Here is a 21,388-nt window from a genome sequence, read left to right as displayed (position 1 = left end):
TCCTATGTTTTTTTATACTGCATCAGTGTTTCCTTAGTCAGTTCCAACCCAGTTAGACAAGGAATTCTGTTCCTCTTCTGGTGTCCTAATTCTTTGTTTCTAGTTCTGTCCGCCCACTTCCAGTACATGCAGCCTAGTCAGTACTCATAATGTAGAGATGCCACTTTTCCTCACTCAGTGTAAATTTGCAACTGGTCAAAGTATGGTTTATGGTTTATGGTTTAATTTATTTGTATGCCGCCCTTTTCCCTGAAGGGACTCAGGGCGGCTCACAACTTAAAAAGGGAGGGGAAAATACAAACAGAGTAACAAGAACACAAAAACCATACATAGTTAAAAACACAGCAATCGTACCATTCGAAATGGGGCAGCGAGTCTTTAGCCCCAGGCCTGTCGGAACAGCCAGGTTTTAAGGGCTATGCGGAAGGCCTGGAGGGTGGTGAGGGTACGAATCTCCACGGGGAGTTCGTTCCAGAGGGTCGGAGCAGCCACAGAGGAGGCTCTCCTCCGGGTAGTCGCCAGTCGACAATGGAATTCGGAGGAGGCCTAGTGTAATATTTAGATTCATCCAAGTTCAAAGGATAGGACAAATTCCCCCTTCCTTAACCCCAGAATAGGATGGGAGGGTTGAGAGTGAAGTGTTTCTAAACCAGGATAAAACCATGCCTATGGCTGACCCTCTTTTTCCCAACACAAGAAAACATTTTAGCCAGCCCTTGATGAGTTGGGGAAAAGCTGCTCTTTGTGGTTTAACACCCCCTCCCCACTTCACAGGGAGTGAAGAACTAGAGCAGGTAGCCTCTGTGAATGATAAATGCTGACGTTTATGAATGAGCACCCTATGGAAAATTTCACCAACCATGCCTATTAATTTCATTTTTTCCGCCAAAGAAAGGGATCCAACAGAATCTCTCTTACCCAATGAACCTTGCCAGAATTGCTGTTAGCAAATAACTCACAACTTTATTATCTCCATAAAATGAAAAGCCAAATGCAATAGGGAGAGGAGGAGCATAGAAGGAAGCAAGAAAAAGATGCACGGAGAAAGAAAATTTAGTGGAAGCAAAAAAAAGTCTGCTGGAGACGAGGAAGAAGCATAGGATTGGGGCTGACCGGAACATTCTCCAGCTGCTTCTGTCTTCAAGTGATTTTTCAGTGTTGGCCTGATGGAAAAAAATAAGATACACATCCAGTGGGAAATAAAATGTACCAGAGTGCTCCCCAGCTGATCCAGGTCTTGTGAATGTCCCAGTCAAAGCAAGAAAGCTCACTAATGGGCACACTATCCTTTCCTGGTAACAAATCCTCTTCTTTTAATTCCTTTATACACTCAGAAAGCTAAGAATTGGGGGAAGGAAAAAGAGGGTGAATGCTGGGAGAAACTTTGCCAGGGAAAACCCAAAGGCCGAGGAGCAGGAAAGAAGATCCAAAATAGCCAAAGATCAACGATCATAAAAGTAAAGGTAACAGTTCCCCTCGTACATATGTGCTAGTCGTTCCCGACTCTAGGGGGCGGTGCTCATCTCCGTTTCAAAGCCAAAGAGCCAGTGCTGTCCGAAGACGTCTCCATGGTCATGTAGCCATGAAGGTGCATGGAACGCTGTTACCTTCCCACCAAAGGTGGTTCTATTTTTCTACTTGCATTTTTATGTGCTTTTGAAGAGCCGAGGTGGCGCAGTGGTTAGCGTGCAGCGCTGTAGACTACTTCAGCTGACTGCAGTTCTGCAGTTCGGCTGTTCAAATCTCACCAGCTCAAGGTTAACTCAGCCTTTCATCCTTCCGAGGTGGGTAAAATGAGGACCCGGATTGTTGGGGGCAATATGCTGACTCTGTAAACCGCTTAGAGAGGGCTGAAAGCCCTATGAAGCAGTATATAAGTCTAACTGCTATTGCTATTGCTATTGCTAAATGCTAGGTTGGCAGAAGCTGGGACAAGTAACAGGAGCTCACTTCATTATGCAGCACTAGGGATTTGAACCTCCAAGCTGCCAACTTTTCTGATTGACAAGCTTAGCATCAGCCACTGAGCCACCACGTCCCCGTAAACAGTCATAAGTTACCAGAATTCCGCCCACTTTTTCTGGGTTGGGAAGCAAAATTATTTAATGCTCCTTTGGAAAAAGAACCTGCTCTATTCCCTTCCTCCAATTCTGGCTGACGGATGTATTTCTTTTCACTGTGTTTCCACCTCACCCTTTTTCATGTCATTGAAAAAGACTATGATTAAAAGAAGCTAGGCTATTGTCTTCTCTATAGCACGGTGCCAGGTAAAGTACAAAAAAGAATCAACCACATGGTAGAAAATTCCATTCAGATCATCCCTTTCTATGTAAGCATCCCATCAAGAGAACATCTGGTTGTTGGGGCTCATTCCTGAAGATTCCTTTTCAAATTCCTCCTGGCACTCTCATTCTCTGCCAATTAAAGAAACTGTCCAGGGGAAGGGGAGACTTACCCCGAGGTTGTATATTAGGTGGCTTTGGTCTGAATCGAGACAGGTTCTCTCCATCTAGAGAGAGAAAAAGATGCATGACATTAGGATTCTACATTTCACAGCTAAGGCTGAGGTTAGCTCAACAGGAAAGGACAGAAGGGCTCAGAACTGTGATTATAAAATAACAGGCAAAAATAGCCCCACTTCCATTATATGTGACTCCATCCCTCAGGCATTATTTTAATCTATTAGCTCACCTGTGCTTAAGTAAGTTAAATATATTAAAATAATTTCTGAGGATGTTTTCTTCTGCAGGTTCTTAATATTGGGTAGATTATAATGAGGACATTTCTAAGAAATCTGGGGCTCAAACAGGACAGGTGGGAAGAAAAAAAAACATTTGGACTTTCTGATCAAGGTCTTGTAGTAGCAAAATCTCAGTGCATCCCTAGGCAGGTCAGAGCTACTCGTTACAACTCTATCCAACTCTCATTTCAGCTTTTCAACTCACCTTCTGCTCCTTCAGGCCCCTCCGATCCTTCTGGATGGTCTTCCTCTCCAGCTTCACCACTTCCTTCTGGGATAATTCCTTCAGACTCAGTTTCCTCTCCAGAAATATCTGAAAGGCAAGCAGGGTAGGGGTGGGAAGCAGGCATATGTGAAAATGACAACTTTGTGTTATTCATCTATCTTGAATCTCTAAACACAGATTTTCCAATATGCTTTCTGAACGCTACCATTATGTAGACAGACCTCTGAAAAATATGCTTCAGTTCCCCACACATCAGAGGTGGGTTCCTCCTGATTCGGTCCAGATCAGGCAAACCAGGAGTGGCGGCGATGAGAGGCTCCGCCCACCCACCCAGATGCTTCTGTGCATGTGCAGAAGTATCATGTGTGCGCAAAAGCGAACCGGTAGTGCTGGAATTTGCAATCCGCCTCTTCCACACATGATGATTGATTACTGTATAGGTTTTGTATGATTTTCTTCCTAAGTCATACGTGTTCCAAATACATTTTTCAGAAGACAGCTCTAAGCTACAAGCAAAAGGGAAACCAAATCCTTTAATCTTTCTGAATAAAGAAAGTCCTTTAGTCTTAGTGTAAATTTGTTGTCCAAATTAATATCCTATCTAGCTCAATTATATCCTTTTACGACATGCAGAAATTCACTTTTAAAAGAGACTGTGATACAAATTTACAACAAAAAATGTTTAAAGTAAAATAACTTTGTTTTATTTTTCCCAAATACACCAGCACTAAGGACTGCATGTATTACCTGGTTACTGGTCTGTTTTCTGGATTTGCCTAATATGCTAGTTTTATATCTTGTTCAGATATAGACATTAGGGTTTTAGCTTTCTTGGGTATGTTGTCTGAACAAGTCACAAAATTCTTTATTGGGTTGATGTTGCTGTTGATTATTGCACCATGAGCCAAATATGAATTTCCTTCAAACCCCAAACTATATAAATGTTGTGGGTCTGCAGAATTACCTGATTACACATCAGTCTTGCTTTCAAATGCCTGATGTTTAACCACTGAATGGTCCAAAAAACGACTTGTCATTTTATGCTATTTCTACTTAGGAGGCTGAGGGATTTTGTTGAGTCAAGTTCAAAATGGTTTGGGTCATTCTCTTTGAGATAATCTAAATAATTCAATCTATCCCCATCCACCAATAATACCATGGCTCCTTCTTCTCCATTCTTCAAATTCCTTCATTTCAATGCCCTCTTCCTTAGATACAGACTTTTCCACCCTACATAGTTAAGAGTTAGAGTTTCAGTTCCTTAGTGTCAAATACCTTCTTAGACAGGGAATGTGTAAGTTAGTGAAAAACTCAAAGAGAATGGCACCCAAATGAAGGAACAGCAGTGGATGCATCCTCTCCCCTCACTCCAGCAAGATGTTTCAATCCAGCCACTCTCACCTGTCTGAAATTCAATAGTTCTCAGCATTTCAGCAACGTGATCTATATTGAGAGAGAAATGGTCCATGTTTTCATAGCCAGACTCAGGCCGGCTACTCATGGATACCTTGGACATGTCTGTGATCCTGCAGAAAATAAGAGGCATGGTGAAATCTATCTGATGCATGTCTCTTTTCACCAAAAATAAATAGAGATGGGAACCAGCAGTGGGTAAGAAAAGATTCCTTTCTCTCCAAAATTGACAACAGTGTGAATGTGTTTGGCTATTTTTGTCCATTTGGCTTCCAGCAAATAATGAATTGAAGACATCAGCTGAAATGGCTTCCAAAACTATCCCCATCAAGATCCTGGAAAATGGACAACAGTGTGAATGTGTTTGGCTATTTTTGTCCATTTGGCTTCCAGCAAATAATGAATTGAAGACATCAGCTGAAATGGCTTCCAAAACTGTCCCCATCAAGATCCTGGAAAGTATGCATCCCAGCTGTGCATAGCATTTGGGGGGAATTGAGGAAAAGGCCAGGTATCATGGCTTACTGCTGCCAATTGTGACTTCCATCGAAATGTTCCATAAATGCAAGTAAAGTTAAACTGAGGTAGGGAAGAAGCATAAGCAAGAGCTCCCTATTATATAAAGTATTTGTTAATGTTTGTGTAGGATACAAATATTTGAAAGCGATAAGAAAATATGTTTTCTGCTGTTGTTTGTATTGCTCTGTCCTATCGAGAGATTGTGTGGTTTAATCTAAATACTAATTTACAGCAGCATCTTACTGAAAGCAAACAGAAGCTGTTTCTTCAGTCTTGGGCTTAATATTTAGCTGACAAAAATCTATGGTGAGAAAGACTCCAGTGTGACTCAGAAACTGGCTTCCACAATTCTAAGCATGGATATGCTTTGGAATAACATTAACATATCAACCTGAAAAATCTATAGCACTGGCTGTAATCCTGAATCCAGAAGGAATCCCACTGCTGTGGTTGTTTAAGGAGAGGAAGATTCCAATGAGCCTAAACTAACAAATCACAAATTTGTGCGTTTTGGAGAGAGAGACACCCGCCTAACTGGATCAAAGAATCAAGTAGGGATAAATCAGAAGTGAATCTTTCTTTAACTTTGCTGTTGATTAACCTGTTAACTATTTTTTCTCTATGTATATAATGTGTGACACATCAGATTGAGTTGCAAATAGATGCGGAAGGGTATAAATCCTGGGCCTGTTTCGCAAGAGGGAAAACTATTTTTGTTGCAATATATTTGTACAACTAGGAGTGGTTTTTTGTTTTTCTGTCCGTTTAACTACAATTTTTTAAATGCTTTTGTCTAGTTTCGTTTTGCCTTTGTTAATTTTTCTTTGCATTTTGTATTTTAATCTTCTGAATAAAATAAAAATACGCAAGAAAAAGTGAATCTCTGATATCTCGTGTGGTGCTGTTGAGTGCCAGTTGGGCCACTGAAGGCTGATATTAAGACTCAAGGCCTGGACTTTTGCTCCTGTTGCTTCTACTCACTTTTTGATCAGCTCCTTTGACTGCTGCAGGAAAAAAAGAGAGAATCTTCAACATCAATGAAGCAGAAAACAACGATATCCCCAAGCTTTAAACTACTGAATCTTCCAAGCTGCAAGCAGGGTCCTGCTTCTCTTCTCCCTTACCTGTCCATCCTTAAGAAAGGTGACAGCATATCCAGCTTCTTGCTGATTGATTTAAACTGGCTCCAGGCTTACCCTGCTCCCCCACCCTGTCCTGTCACACCTTTATGCACCTGCAGATAGAGGGCCATCTGGGGTTCCTCCATGGATTGGATGGCTGACTCAACCAGCTTAGAGGAGACCTCAAGGTGGTCCCCATATTGCCGGATGAGCCCGCGCACCCTTTGGACTTTTTCCTCCTGCTCTCGTCCGATTTCTTGCAACAGCTCTTTTTTGCGTTCCTCCAGGATGCTATACAAAGAGTCAAAGCGCAGACAAAGATGTTGCTTCTGTCGCCGAGCATTATCCTGCCAGGGAGGGAATGGGTGAGCTATTATTTTAAAAGTACTATTTCCACCACAGGTTAAAGTTAACTAAATGGTATCATGAGGTCAATAAGTACTGCAAGTGTATGTTTCCCCGCTTTGCCTCTTATTTGCTCCCAGAAGGCTCCAACTTTTCTCCAACTTTCATACGGGAGAAAAAAGGAAGCTTACAGGTAGCCCTCAGCTTATGACCACAGTTGAGTCCAACATTTTCATTGCTAAGCAAGGTAGTTGTTAAGTAAGTTGCACTCCATTTTTCAACCTTTTGGGCCAAGTTGTTAAGCAAATCACTGCAGCTGTTAAGTGAATAAATAATACCAGTTGCCAAGCACCTGAATTTTGATCATGTGGCCATGGGGATGCTGCAAGAGTAGTAAGTGTGACAACCAGTCATAAGTCACATTTTCAGTGCCATGGTAACTTTGAACAGTCACTAGGTCAGTGTTTCTCAACCTTGGCGACTTTAAGTCCTGTGGACTTCAACTCCCAGAATTCCCCAGCCAGCTGGCTGGGGAATTCTGGGAGTTGAAGTCCACAGGACTTAAAGTCGCCAAGGTTGAGAAACACTGCACTAGGTGAATAATTGTAAATCAAGGATTACCTGTATTGGCAAATCCTGAAGAAATTAACATCGCTTGAGAAGATCCCAAAAAACAATGCTCACCTCAATAGTTTTACAGATCTCTTCCATCTGGGTGATGATGGCTTGGATACGGTCATTCCCTGCCACTAACATGGCAATGCCATCACTCAGCTCCCCCTGCAAAAATAGGAAGGTGACACTTAATGAGCTCAAATTACTTACCGGTATGTAAATGCAATGGTTCCACCACAAAACCGCGGTCGACTAAAGCGCACTCGACGAAACCGCGTACCTGACATCATCACAGCGCAACGAAAAAAGCACGCTGTGAGCGCTAAAGCTAAAATTAACCCCTAAACCTAAACCTAACCCCCCGAAACCTAACCCGAAACCTAACCCTAAACCTAACCCTTAACCTAACCCTAAACCTAACCCTAAACCTAACCCTAAACCTAACCCTAAACCTAACCCTAAACCTAACCCTTAACCTAACGCTAAACCTAACGCTAACCCTTAACCTAAACCTAACCCTAACCCTTAACCTAACCCTAACCCTAACCCTAACCCTAACCCTAACCCTAACCCTAAACCTAAACCTAAACCTAACCCTTAACCTAACCCTAACCCTAACCCTAACCCTAACCCTAACCCTAACCCTAACCCTAACCCTAAACCTAAACCTAAACCTAAACCTAACCCTTACCTTAACGTGAATCGGCTTGCTTTCAAAGCGCTTTTTAAAGCGCCCTTTTTTCTCCGCGGTCGCTGTTGTCGCGATGACGTCAGGTACGTGCTTTAATCGGGCGCGCTTTAGTGGACCGCGGTTTTGTCGTGCCACGAATGCAATGATTGAAATCTGACATAAAGCCTGTCATGCTTTAGCAAATATACAAGCTTACTGTAATAGACATATTGTAATGCTTAGATCACATTACATACTAAGGAAATACTCCAAATCACAAACTATTCAATTTCATTTGAGACTTGAAATGTCTCACTGGAAGATACAGAGGCTAGACTCTGAGGCGAAGCCTTGATGAGCTATAGACTCATAGGCTGCATGAACTTATCTTGTGGCTCATCAGGGCTTAGTCTCAAAATCCATTTCCTCCAAAGTCTAGCCTCTATGTAGGTCTTCAAGAAGAGAGGAAAGTCACAGTGCAGGGCCCATGGACATGTTTCTGCTTCTATTGCATGATTGTGCAGCCAACATAATGACTAACCGGTCAGATGGAGTAATTTTAGGGAATCTTTTCCCTCTTGAGATCAAGGAAGAGGATAATGCAAGTCATGAGGCGACTGAAAGCCCCACCCTGGATGGGCTCTTCTCCAAGAAAACAAGGAAGAAGTAGGGAAGGGAAGTAGCAGAGAAGTAGAACAGCCCCAATCAACACTACCTGGTGCTCATGAGCCAGGCGTTTTCCTCCACACCCATAAACACACCTGATGCATGAATAGGTCATTTATGGTGCTAGCAATTCCTCTGTGTGCCAGCTAACTTGGAAACCAACATTCTAAGCCATAATATCAGGCCAGGATCACAATAATGTTAACTGCTAAATTGGGCACCAGCATCTAACATGTGTAACATGTTTCTCCCCCACAAAACTCAAACTGCCCAACTCAGGGTTTTGCTCTAGTTGTCCCAAACAGAAACTATGAGTAGAAAGAAGGCAGGACCTTCTCCTTTCATTTCCCCCCTTTCTCTCCCCACCATCACTCCTTGTACCTTTTGGCGCTTATAAACGTTGGTCAGAGGAGCCACTTCACAGTCTTTGTGGGCTCCGAAGACTTTGCACATAGAGCAGGTTGGAACCTCACAGGTCAAGCAGTATATGTTGATCTTTTCCTCTTCATGTTCTTCACACATCAGCTGCTGCTCTGCCTTGGCATGGAGAGGCCTGGCCACAACATAAAGAGAGATTGAGAGGGATGTTGAATCCCCGGAAAATGACCTATCCTGGCTCAAAACCTTTCTAGTTTTCTTAAGGTCATCATGTCAAATGAGAACAGATGTGCTCCTTTTTGAAATATAGTGCAGCATGCCAAGAGGTCCAATTTTTATTTCCAAAGGGAAATACTTTAGCTCTTAGTGTTCCAAACAGAAGTTTAGGTAAAAGTGGGCAGATGGAGATGGATTTCAGCTTGGTTTCAAAAAAGACATACAGTGATCAAGAGACAACCAAGCCATTGGTTCTACCATCAACACCTAGCTACCATGATTCTTCCTTTGGCTAGTGGTAGCAATACAATGTTAATAGCTTTTATGTGATTCAAATTATTGATGAGATTAGCCGTTTTCTTGGTACTGTGTCAGCGGTGGGATTCATTTATTTTCCCTATTGGTTCGCAAATATGAGCGTGAGCGTACGTGCACTTCATTCACATGTGCCACATCTGCACATGCACACCGCCTTCTGTGCATGTGCAGTGCTTGCTCATTACATCAGGGTGGGTGGGCGGAGCCTCCCGCAGCTGCTGCTACCGGTTCGCCTGGAGAGAACTGGCTGAATACACCTCTGCACTGTGTTTAGAGTAGGTTAGGCATTTAGAGAATTATATTCTTTGTAAGTGCATAAAAAAGAACCAAATCCAAAGGCGATTTTGAAAATCACAATGTCAGGGGAACAGAGTCTTTTGAAGGAGCACCCAGATAGGCTCTTCTCTCACCTCCTTGCCCAACATTTTGTGTAAGCCTTGGGGTAGGTGATGAGTTCCATTGAGGACATAGTAAACTAGATACGTATATATGAAGGATCAGAGATAATATTACAGATCAGCTGCCAGAGGTTGAATTCTGGCCAGCAGAATCTCTCTGGAGACAAAGAGATTGCCACATCAACCAATGTGGACATATGCTCCTCATGGGTAAACTGCAGCAACTAAGATTTCTTCAGTTAGCTCACAAGTTGGGTGGCTGGGAATTGAGGGATTTCCACAAAGCTCACCGCCACAATATAGTCTATATCTGTGATGGCGAACCTATGGCACATGTGCCACAGGTGGCACATGGAGCCTTCTCTGTGAGCACGTGAACCGTCGCCCAGCTCAGCTCCACCACGCATGCATGTGTGCCTCCCGCCAGCCAGCTGATTTTTGGGTCTCTGCCATGCATGTGAGTTGGGCACGTGCATGCCTGGGGGTAGAGGGGTCACGCGCGCATGCATGGGGGGGCGGGGGGACCGCAGAGGGGTATTCCCCCATACCCCGATTTTGGTCCCAGGAGGCTTCAGGGAGGCCTGCTAGGCCCAAAATGAGACACGGGGGGTGGTGTGTGTGTATGTGCGGGGATAGTAGTGGGGTGTCACACATTGATGCATAGGGGTACGGGATGCATGGGGTATATGTCATACATGCATTGCATTGTGGGTAGGTGTTTTCAGCACACAAGGACAAAAAGGTTAGCCATCACCAGTCTATATTATGGACACAAAGTTCTGCCAAGGCTCATTTCTTAAACACTTATGGAAATTGCTTTTTTACTGCTTTTCAACTATTAAGAACCTTCTGATCGAAAGGTCTTATAACATGCACTTGAGGGAGTTCCCTTTAATCCTTAACAAAATAAGTTTCAAAGGTAAGCTTAAGAACAAAAGAATTGTTGGGGGGGAGGGAGGGATAATCAGCAGAACAGCAATTAGAATGTTATACAGTGAATGGACTAAAGGTCCAGATGGATTTGAAACCAGATTTTGAAATTTGTTACAAGAATCCTTCCCATGAGAAAATTCTGTGTTTTTAAATTCTTAAAAGAAAATGCAATAAGATGGGAGCTTGAGGGGACTCTAGAGGAAACCAAAGGCAACTAAAGATTACAATTAAAGAAGAATACTTCAGTTTGACTTACTCACACAGAATAGCAATAGCACTTAGACTTACATACTGCTTTACACTGTTTTACAGCTTTCCTTAAGCGGTTTACAGAGTCAGCATATTGCCCCCAACAAAGTGGGCCCTCATTTTACCAACCTCGGAAGGATGGAAGGCTGAGTCAACCTTGAGCCTGGGGAGATTTGAACTGTTAAATTGAAGGCAGCCGGCAGGCAGCAGAAGTAGCCTGCAGTACTGCTCTCTAATCACTGGGCCACTGCGATTCAGAATGGTGTAAAATACAAAACAACATTAAACATATCAAAGGATATTTTTGAACAATGGATGCAGAAGTTAATTTTAGGAGTGTCTGCCACTATAGATAGACTGTGTTCAGATATTATGGAAGAGGAACAAGATGAACTGGACAAGATTGATCTCAATCTGAAAGTGGATTTTAAAATAATTCAAAAAAGATATGAAAAATATTACATTAGATATACAAATTAATTCAGTTTTTCAATAATTAAAAGGGATGTATAAATGGCAAATAAAAAACAACTTGGATACATTTCTTATATTGGAATTACAAAACAGACCTGAAGGATTTTATGAGAAGCAACAAAGAAAAGAAAAAAACAAGCCATAGGACATTGATGGGATTATAGATAGTTAAAAGTAAAAGGAATGGAATAGAGGGTTTCTTTGATCAAAGTTAAAATAGATTTGTTATTTTTTATAATCTTTAATGGACTTCTGCTGACTAGGACTGACTGCCAAGGTTTAAGGATATACAGTATTTATAGATAAAATGGATTTCTCTGATCAAGGTTAAAAGAGATAAATTGTCATTTCTGGTAATCCTTAGTGGACTTTTGCTAACCAAGACTGAATGATGAGGCCAAAGGATTTGTTATATGTACGAGACGAAGTATGGAATGAAGAGATTGTTTGTTGTGTTTTAAGAGGTGATAAATTATTAAAATTGTTTGTACTGATTATGACAAGAGAGGAAGGGACTTGTTTATATTTTTCTTTTTTCTTTGCTGTATTCTTATTTTTTTCTTTTTCTACATTTTCTATTTTTCCACTCTTTTAAGTTCTGGTAGTCAGTTTTTATAGAATTGTAATGCTTAATGAAATTATTTTTAAAAAGAAAACTTTGTAATACATCATTAACATAACAAAGGGGGGGGCAGAAGTGTGCCTTCATTTTTTTCAAAAATATTACATATTATGCTGTATCATTATTATTACTGCTTTCTCCCTTTTTTTGGAATACTGTATAAAAGAGAAAATATTTGCAAAAGTGAGAGGAAAATTTTGCTTGCCAGGAATGTGAAAGAAGCCTAACCTTTAAATTGGTCTTGCCACCAGAGATTATGAATACAATAATCCAGTAATATTGAAATACTATGCAAATAAAGAACTGAGAAATGATATCAGTATTAGCACACCTTTCTGAAAAACAAGTTCTAGCTTTGGAGAGATGGCTCTATCTAACTTTCGCAGACTTTGAACTCTGCTCTAGAAAGAGCAGGGGTGGGCTGCTACGGGTTTGCTCGGGTTCGGGAGAACCTGTAGCTAATATTATGGCCGGTTCGGAGAACCTCCAAACCCCACCATGCCCTTCCCCCGTCACACACACCCCCCCAGGAGTCTCCACGCGGCCCATTTTGCATGCGAAGTCAGTACAGGGCCCACATGGAGGCTCGGGGAGGGGGAAAATGGGCCTCCCGCTGTGGTGCAGAGGTTCAACATGGTCATGCCCACCCAGCAATCAAGCAGAGAATCCAATGCTGAAATTTTTGAAGCCTACCCCTGAGAAAGAGCCAACAGTGTATTAGATGTACTGGTTGATACACATCCAGATGTATTAAGTAGAAAAATGCTTATGAAAGCAAGAAAAGCATTTAAGAAGATGAGGAGGAATTAGGAAGGATAAAACCTGAGAGCTTCAGCCAAGGATTCAATCTGTGACAGGCCTTGAGGGAGGAAAGAGAGTTGAAGTGATCAGAAGGAAAATTCTGGTTCTGCTTCTTCGTTTGGAACACAAAGATTTTGAAGTAACAGAAATGTGTGAGCACACACACACATCTTAGGTACAGAATGACTACCACCAAGTGTTGAAACAGAAATTATGGGATTCTACATGTAACTCACCGAGAGGATTCTTGCTTGTAGATATCAATTATGTTTTCCACCAAAAGGTTGCGTTGCAAGCCATAAACTCCATGCCGGTCCAGCACCACTTCATGCCTACAGGATGGGCACCGGAATCGGCCTCCTGAGGACACTGAAGTAGATCCACGAGATTGCCACAGGGGGTTGGAGGCCTGGCAAGGAGGCGATGGGAAAGTTGAGATTTTTTCTGAGGTTCAGTGCTACTTACTTACCCATTTGTTAGGAATGTGGTTCTTCTAGGAATCAGTAATAGAAACCCAGGAAGGCATTTGAACACCAATGACATTCCTCTGTCCCAGGACAGGTCATGCAAATAGGTCCTCTACCAGCTACTATTACAAGAGTTGGCAACTGCAGAGATCACTGCTATAGGCAGACATTGGCAAATGATTATTCCCAGCCATCCCATGTCCAACTTGCCAGAGTAACTCACCATATGCATAGCATAGTAACTCCTTCTCCAACTCACATGTGAGTTCTAGGTTATATTCAGACAGCTGGATGATGATTTAGTGACTAAGAAGTGCAACAGTTAAATGGGACAACCTTACTCCTTCAATAGGGCTCTTAAAAGTTTGGATAAAATGAGGGCACTTGAAGAGAGAGGCCCTCTAAATAATAAATAAACATCTAAATTAGATTACATCCCATCTCCCCCCTGAGGGCAAATTGCTCCCTTCTTTGGTCTCCATCTTGATCACTTTAATTTTAGCTAAATTTGAATTTTAAGATATCTATCCATTTATTCATTTCAATGTTTTATATGGCATTTTTATTCAATGTTGGTAAGCTGCCTAAAATCATCTTTGTTGAGATGGGCAGCATGTAAAATAGATAGATAGATAGATAGATAGATAGATAGATAGATAGATAGGTAGGTAGGTAGGTAGGTAGGTAGGTAGGTAGGTAGGTAGGTAGGTAGGTAGGTAGGTAGGTAGATAGATAGATAGATAGATAGATAGATAGATAGATAGATAGATAGATAGATAGATAGATAGATAGATAGATAGATAGATAGATAGATAGATAGATAGATAAACTATAAAAACAAGTAAACAAATAGGAACATTCTTAGAAATATTTTAATGCAAATTTTATTTTTGTTTTTTCTATTTTAGCTTTTGAAGAAATTTTATAAAATGTATTTTTAAAAAATAAAATCCTAGTCTGAAAATCACAACTGTTGTTGTTTACACTGAAAACTCTTGGATGTTACACGGGGCCTTCGGGGGTCAGTTGGCTTCTATAGACTCTCCTGCTCTAATATTAGAGCAAAGAGCATTGAAGTGAAACTTGAGCCAGGAAACAGATTTCTTCAGAACAAAAGCATTGATTTGTCAATTTGAGTTCTGTAAGTAATTTTTTTAGGTAAAATACATAGGACTCTATTTAATTCAAAGCAACAAATTAATAATTTTTCTTCTGAGGGAAAGACATTGAAAGAGTGCTGTAGGGCTTTCTCCAATGCAAGACACAGTTCAATCTTTTTTTATAAATTAATATGTTGAGGGCCTATTTAAATGCATGAAAACTTAGTGTAGAGTTTCCTTACTTGTGAATGCTATACCAGGGACTGCCCTTTGGGGCGGGGAGATGGGGGAAGCAAGTAGTCAGTTCATTGTATTTTAACACAATGTAGTTAAAAGTGTTTCCTCCCTAAGCAGGAAGTTGGACTAGAAGACCTCCAAGTTCCCTTCCAACTCTGCTATTCTATTCTGTTCTGTTCTGTTCTGTTCTGTTCTGTTCTGTTCTATGTGAATTAAATGCAATGAGTATAAGAATGTTCCATATATTCAGTTTTCTCTAGTTGCATTAAAAAGCAACATTCAGAAGATCTTTAACCTAGAGATTGAGCAAGAAACTGTCATCAAAGTGGACCTTCACACAGATGAGAAGAATAGATGATACTAGAGAAGACAGAATTATGATTCAAGGAGTTATTGCCTAGACAAGGAATTAAGGTCCCAACCAAGAGTGAAATTCACCAGATCTTTAAAGTACTGCATTTAGGTGTAAAGGAATAAAGTCATAAGCAAATGGGGATTTGGTTTGGTAAAAGCACCAAGGATGAGTAGTAAAGTCACACATCTGCTTTAAAAGATTATTGTGTGTCCAGATCACAAACCAGTTCTATTTTGTTGCTTGGGGTGCATTTCAAGAGGAAGGTGGCATATTTGAACAGGTTAAAAAACAGAGACTAGAATACAAAAGTCAACTTTGAAAGAATTGGACATATTTACATAAGGAAGCAAAAACAAGAAAACAAAAAAAAGCTAGCACTGCTTCCTGCAACACACAGAATTTGGCTTATTAGTAGAGTGAACCAAACAAAAGTTCAAAATCTTACACAATATATTTTATATATGGCCTCTAGGTGGCACTGGTCATGCACAGATTACTCTTCCTCTGCAAAGAAGTAGTCTTACTCTCCTCTTCTAATTAACATTACTTTTTTCCTTATTTTTGTAAAAGTGCAAAACATGCACTTTTGTTAGTTTTGTTAAAAATTGTTTTGCTTAGTGAATTTAAAGACTATAGCTTGGTGTCTGGCCTTTAGAGATATCCTAGATCAGGGGTCTCCAATCTTGGCCACTTTAAAACTTGTGGACTTCAACTCCCAGAACTCTGGGAGTTAAAGTCCACAAGTCTTAAAGTGGCCAAGATTGGAGACCCCTGCCCTAGATTGTTTAATTTTCCCAGAAAAGGGTTTACTTTTTTGGCCCAAAAGGGATCCCACAACTCAGATGGTGTTGATGGGTATGTACACAACAGGTTTTAAAGAATCAAGATTTAGATTTTCTAGAATTTTCTAGATACAGAATCCTAGCAAGGATAGTAAGCATGGCTTTTCCTTACTAGAATCCTTCAATAAACAATGCCAGCTAACCACTTTTTCTGTTGTGTCCTCATAATATGGCTTTCATCTCACACACCACCCATACTCTAGGCAGATTTCAATTGTTGTTTGCTGTAGAGCGTTCCCTTTTAAGTCAGGAAGAAAAGCCCTGGCTGTTTTACTGTGTGTACAATTGACTTACAACCACAATTGGGACCTTGATTGTTAAGTGAGTACACCCAACATTATGACCTTGTTTACCATGGTTAGTAAGCAAATCACTGAATTGCTTGGCCATTAAGCAAATCCTGCATCCATCATTGACTTTGCTTGTTGGAAGTCAACTGGGAAGGTGAGAAATGGCAATCACATGACCCTGGGATGCTGCAACCATCATTATTAAAGTGTCCAAAGTTTGATCACGTGACCAGAGATTTTGTGGTGGCATAAGTGCCCTAATCATCTTTGTTGCTCTTCTCTGCACTCTTTCTAGAGTCTCCACATCTTTTCTACATTGTGGCGACCAAAACTGAGTGCAGTATTCCAAGTGTGGCCTTACCAAGGCATTATAAAGTAGTATTAACACTTCACGTGATCTTGATTCTGTCCCTCTATGCAGCCTAGAACTGTGTTGGCTTTTTTGGCAGCTGCTGCACACTGCTGGCTCATATTTAAATGGTTATCTACTATGACTCCAAGATCCCTTTCACAGTTACTACTGTTGAGCAAGGTACCACCTATACTGTACCAGTGCATTTCGTTTTTGTTGCCTAAATGTAGAACCTTACTCTTTTCACCATTGAATTTCATTTTATTAGATAGTGCCCAATGTTCAAGTTTGTCAAGATCCTTCTGTATCTTTAGCCTATATTCTGGAGTATTGGCTATTCCTGCCAGCTTGGTGTCATTTGCAAATTTGATGAGTTTCCCATTTATTCCCTCATCCAAATCATTGACGAAGATGTTGAAGAGTACTGGGCCCAAAAGATAGATACAGTAGGTAGGGAGAGTGTGTGTGTGTGTGTGTGTAGGTAGGTAGGTAGGTAGGTAGGTGGATAGAGACAGAGAGAGAAATAGAAAGAGAGAGAGAGAGAGAGAGAAATACAGTAGATAGGTAGAGAGAGAGAGTAGGTAGGTTGGTAGGTAGAGGGATAGAGAGAGAGAGAGAGAGAGAGAGAGAAATACGGTAGATAGGGAGGGAGGGAGAGAGAGTAGGTAGGTTAGTAGGGAGGGAGGGAGAGAGAGAGAAATACAGTAGATAAGTAGGGAGAGGGAGAGAGAGTAGGTAGGTACATAGGTAGATGGAGGGGGGAGAGAAATACGGTAGATAGGGAGAGGGAGGGAGGGAGGGAGGGGAGAGAGAGAAATACAGTAGTGCTGGAGAAGGAAATCGCTGACAATCTACAGCACCTAAGACTTTGTTTCTGTTGGCACAGCACTTGATCAATGTAATTCTCATCAATCAGTTAAAGAACTTTCCAAAAGGGAAAAAAAGTTTTTACAATCTGCAAACCTTCCAAAAATGGCCCGTTTTTCGCAAAAACTGGTCCTTTTTTTTTTTTTTTTTTAAAAGGCATGAATAGCCTTGGGAGGGCTTGCAGAGTTGCTCCTGGGGGGTGGGGAGGTCAAAAATGAGCAAAAAACCGGCCTGTTTTTTGTCAAAAAAAATTTGCATGCCTAGCCTTATGGAAGCCTATAGAGTGCTGCTGGGGACTGGGGGGGTGGAGGCAAAAAAAAGGCCAATTTTTCTCTCATTTCTGCCCTTCCCAGCCCCCAGGAGCTCTCTGAAAGCCTCCATAAGGGTATGCACAGCCATTTTGGTGAAGGGGGCAGAGCTTCGGGAAGCAAAAAGTGTGGTAATCAATGTATGACGCACCCAGATTTTCAGCCCCTTTTTTGAGGAAAAAAGGTGCATCTTATACTCCGAAAAATATGGATAACTATAGTGTCTTCCCCTCTCAGAGTTTTAGAACTGTTGTCTTAGAAATCACTTGGATAGCTTTCCATTAGGAAGCTATCTGGTTTAGATCAATTATGGCATCCCTAACAAATGTTTGTCTCCATTGAAAGAAAGCCTATCGCAGGGGTGTCAAACACGCAGTCTACGGGCAGGATGCATCACGTGGTGGCCACACCTACCCCGGTTTAGCGAAGGGGAAAAATGTTGTCACGTAATGACAACATGACGCCATGAGTTTGACACTCCTGGCCTATCACAATGAAATAACTCTCACTAGAATATTTCTCCTCAGGTTGAGTTAAAAGATCTATGACATCATAACAACCAGCCCATTACTTCAAAAGTTCTGCTCCATTTTGTGTGATAAATCATTACATACTATATTTGCAGACATTATAAATCTCCCCATATCCTTTATTCTCTCCAAGCTACTTTGCTCTTTCCATCGTTTTTGTAGAACATAATTTCCACATTTGTTAAACCACCCTTTCTTCTCATCTGGAAGGGCTACAGTTGGTCATGGTCTTATTTTCCGTTCTGTTGCCCCCTGGTAAAAGTGACTGCATTTGCTTAATATCAGTGGTGTATTACCTATTAAGCAGATTAAGCACGTGCTTAGGGCACCAGGCAAAAGGGGATACCACAAAGTTGATAACGAAAAAAAAGCAATGAAGATTTGTACAGTATGTACAAAGGGGTGGGGAGCACCAAGATTTGTCAGTGCTTAGGGCACCAATGAGCCTTAATCCGCCACTGCATAATATAGGCTAGTTATAAAGGTTAGTTTCTTGTGAGTCAGCAGGATTCACAGACTTTATCCATCTGAGTGCAGTATTGTGTGAATCCAGAAAAGGAATTATACATTTTTATCCTATATTATTTTTACTAATAACTCAAGGCAGCGAACATATCCAACACACTTTCCTTCTTCTATTCTTCCCACAACAACTCTGGGAGGTGGGTTGGGTTGAGAAATAATGACTGGCCCAAAGTCACCTAACTGGGTTTCATGGCTAAGGCATGATTTGAACTCAAGATGCCCTGCTTTTGAGCCTGGTGCCTTAACCACTAGACCAAACTGTCTCTAAGTTCAGCATAGTTGTATAAATGTAGTCAATGTGTAACTAAATGAGACTGAAGACACTTCCTTTGGTTAAAACTTTCATTGCCCACCTCCTGTTACACTTTCTTTAGATCCTAGCCAAACTGTGTAATAAAACAAGTGATAATAGCAGCGGTCTCCTACTTAGACAACTCACAAAAATCATCATACGCAAATCCTACTTTAATCAGTAGGATATCCCCCCCCTCCTATATATGTTCCATTTCATCATCCAGCTCTCGTTCCATTTCTGGTTCTTTTTCGTCTTAGCCATGTGGGTACAGGGCAAATGGGGATATCTCATTGTTAATGGCTCCAGAAGGTTGGAATGTATAGAAAATGTACTGTAGGAAGAGGCATTTCATTGCATCAATTTTATTCCCTGCACTGATGATACATATAAAGGCAACAGACCCCCTCCTCCTTCAGGCCTGCTTGTAATGGCCTCTCCAGGCCGATACAAGGTGTCGCCATTCTATCCTGAATTTCACAACCAGTCTTGTACTCCTCCCATTTTGAGGGGCCTGATCAACAAAACACACGTCCTTCCTATCCCTTGCCTTCCAAACCCTCCCTTAAACAACAAACACACTGGCCTTAATACTCCAGTCCTTTTCCACAAAACAAGATGTAACTGGCATTGCAATTATTCATGCTTCCAAATTCTCTATTGCTCCTCTATCCCCCCCTCCCCATTGGCATTTTTAAGTTTTGGGAGGCAGATATTTCCCTTTATTTATGTTACTCAAGAAGCATCATGAATATCAATGGGTATGTATAAGCAGATAGTACACCATAACGTTTATTACGTAATTATCATAAAACTCCTTCACTCAGAAATGGCTCAGATTTTAGAAAGGAATCACCCAGATCGACCTGAATCCCTTTCATCTTATGGTTATCCAGAGCACTGATTCCTTGGCTTCTTGCTCACCTGAAAAATGTCGTTGGCACACTTACGACAGAGGTTGTGTTGGCAGGGCAGGATGACCACTGGTTTGGTGAACATCTCCAAACAGATGGGGCAGATAAGCTGCTTCTCCAGGTTATCCATGCTCTGTGAAGTCCCCAGCATCGGCTTGAAGCCCACGGCAAAGTTCATCCCCGCAACACCGATTCTTGCCCACAGCACACTCCAATGGGGTGGATGGATGACCCCCTCAGCTTTCCCTAAGTCTCTATGCCTGTCTTGCCAATCTCTTCTCTCTCTACCTTGTTCTGCCTGCCTATTTCAGCTCTCCTCCTTTTGCAGTGCTGGCTTCTCTCTCTTTCCTGGCTTTTACACCTTGGCCTTTTCCTATTTTACTTCCACTTGGGGAATTTCCTTCCGTCCACCAAGCTTGCTTCTCTTTTTCTAGTTTGCCTGTCCAGATCTTGACTTCTTTCTGACATCATTCCCTCTCCTGAGCCTACAAGGCTATTTTTAGTAGGCCACATGACCCTAATGGAATCCCAGCTGCCATTTTTGTCTCAGTAAAGGGTGCTGGGGGGGCAAAGCAACAGCTGTCAACGGGATCAGGTGACACTTAGTCACTACTCCACAACAAGCTATGACACCTTCAGAAGATGGCTGGCAGACTGGGGGGAAGCAGCCAGCAGCATACTCGTGTGCTATATGCAAAACTGTAAGATTCAAGTATTGTTGGGAAAAAGAATTAAATCTTTTCACATATTGGATAAAAATAAAGACCTTCCACTAAAGTATAACTGGATGTTAGGTAACTGACTGGAATCAGATAACAATTCAAATTGGAAGCATCTACTAAGGAATAAAATGAATTCTCTTATTTGTATTTCTTCAGACAGGTTCCATGAAATATTGCAAACAGAGTTTGCAATTATGAAGTCAAGGAATGCTGTGAATATGTAAGTGGCTGCTCAGTCTCTTTTTTTTTTGTAAGTGCAGTTAAGGTGTTGGCTCTTGGTTTGATTGTACTTGACACATTAAGCAGCATACTCTTCTCAACATTCAAAACGAATCATCAAAATATTAAGGGGAAACATGTAAGATTATAATAGACTTAAAGGTAACTCCCATAAATACTTTGCAAAATAAACAAGTCTTACAACTTTGACATTCAAAGCAATTTATAGCCATTAGCCAAGGATACTTAAAAAACCATTGCTTTGAATCACACTAACCAGTCTTAACAACATAAATATCTAAACCAGCCTTGCAGATCCTGGAACCTTCCAAACAGGATTTCCAGCAGTCGCAATCCAGATTTGGATGGTTTCCAACTGGGGTTGGAGCAATAAGGCTGCTTAAAAATAATTGGGATCTTTAGTATAAAGAAACAGAAATCAATATTGTGTACTCTTACTCATTAAAATGGACAGTGTGTAGTTTGGGAGGAAAGTATTCTCTGCTAATTACACAATCATTTTAAGCCTCTTTATCTGAATAAACATTTTACTGGGAAACTATGTAGAAATTCAGGCTATATATTACTAATTATATTTCCCAAAGTTTTTATTACTAACTGGCTTAAATGTAAGCTGACTTCAATTGTAAAGCCTGGTGGATGG

The 21,388-nt window shown here is 41.2% G+C and overlaps 1 protein-coding gene across 2 annotated transcripts; it reads right to left on the bottom strand.

The window, feature by feature from the left end:
- Positions 1-937: 937 nt before the first annotated feature.
- TRIM54 (tripartite motif containing 54) lies at positions 938-20,260 on the bottom strand. 2 transcript variants are annotated; one of them, XM_087717369.1, is made up of 10 exons: positions 19,794-20,260; positions 12,941-13,113; positions 8,697-8,868; positions 7,049-7,144; positions 6,133-6,366; positions 5,880-5,899; positions 4,368-4,492; positions 2,946-3,053; positions 2,456-2,509; positions 938-1,163 (listed from the first exon to the last, which is right to left on the bottom strand). In XM_087717369.1, the coding sequence occupies exons 1-10, from the start codon at positions 19,959-19,961 to the stop codon at positions 1,153-1,155; spliced, it is 1,161 nt and encodes a 386-aa protein (XP_087573495.1). In that variant the 5' UTR covers positions 19,962-20,260; the 3' UTR covers positions 938-1,152. The 2 variants fall into 2 exon arrangements, with proteins under 2 accessions (XP_087573495.1, XP_087573494.1); XM_087717368.1 differs by having other exon boundaries at positions 5,880-5,902; positions 19,794-20,259.
- Between the last annotated feature and the right edge of the window lie 1,128 nt (positions 20,261-21,388).

Source organism: Thamnophis sirtalis, unplaced genomic scaffold (assembly GCF_051295495.1).
Source record: "Thamnophis sirtalis isolate CommonGarterSnake01/CBP01778 unplaced genomic scaffold, rThaSir2_p1.2 scaffold_6, whole genome shotgun sequence".
Taxonomy (NCBI): domain Eukaryota; kingdom Metazoa; phylum Chordata; class Lepidosauria; order Squamata; family Natricidae; genus Thamnophis; species Thamnophis sirtalis.
Note: the sequence above shows the minus strand (reverse complement) of the source record. Positions and strands in the feature narration are given on the sequence as shown.

Excerpts from the sequence above, each read along its gene's own strand:
- TRIM54 (XM_087717368.1), bottom strand. The coding sequence starts at position 19,961 with ATGAACTTTGCCGTGGGCTTCAAGCCGATGCTGGGGACTTCACAGAGC. Across the intron at positions 5,903-6,132 it reads AGATGGCCCTCTATCTGCAG|CAGTCAAAGGAGCTGATCAA; the intron begins GTGCATAAAGGT and ends TTTTTCCTGCAG. Across the intron at positions 2,510-2,945 it reads GGGGCCTGAAGGAGCAGAAG|ATGGAGAGAACCTGTCTCGA; the intron begins GTGAGTTGAAAA and ends TTCTCTCTCTAG.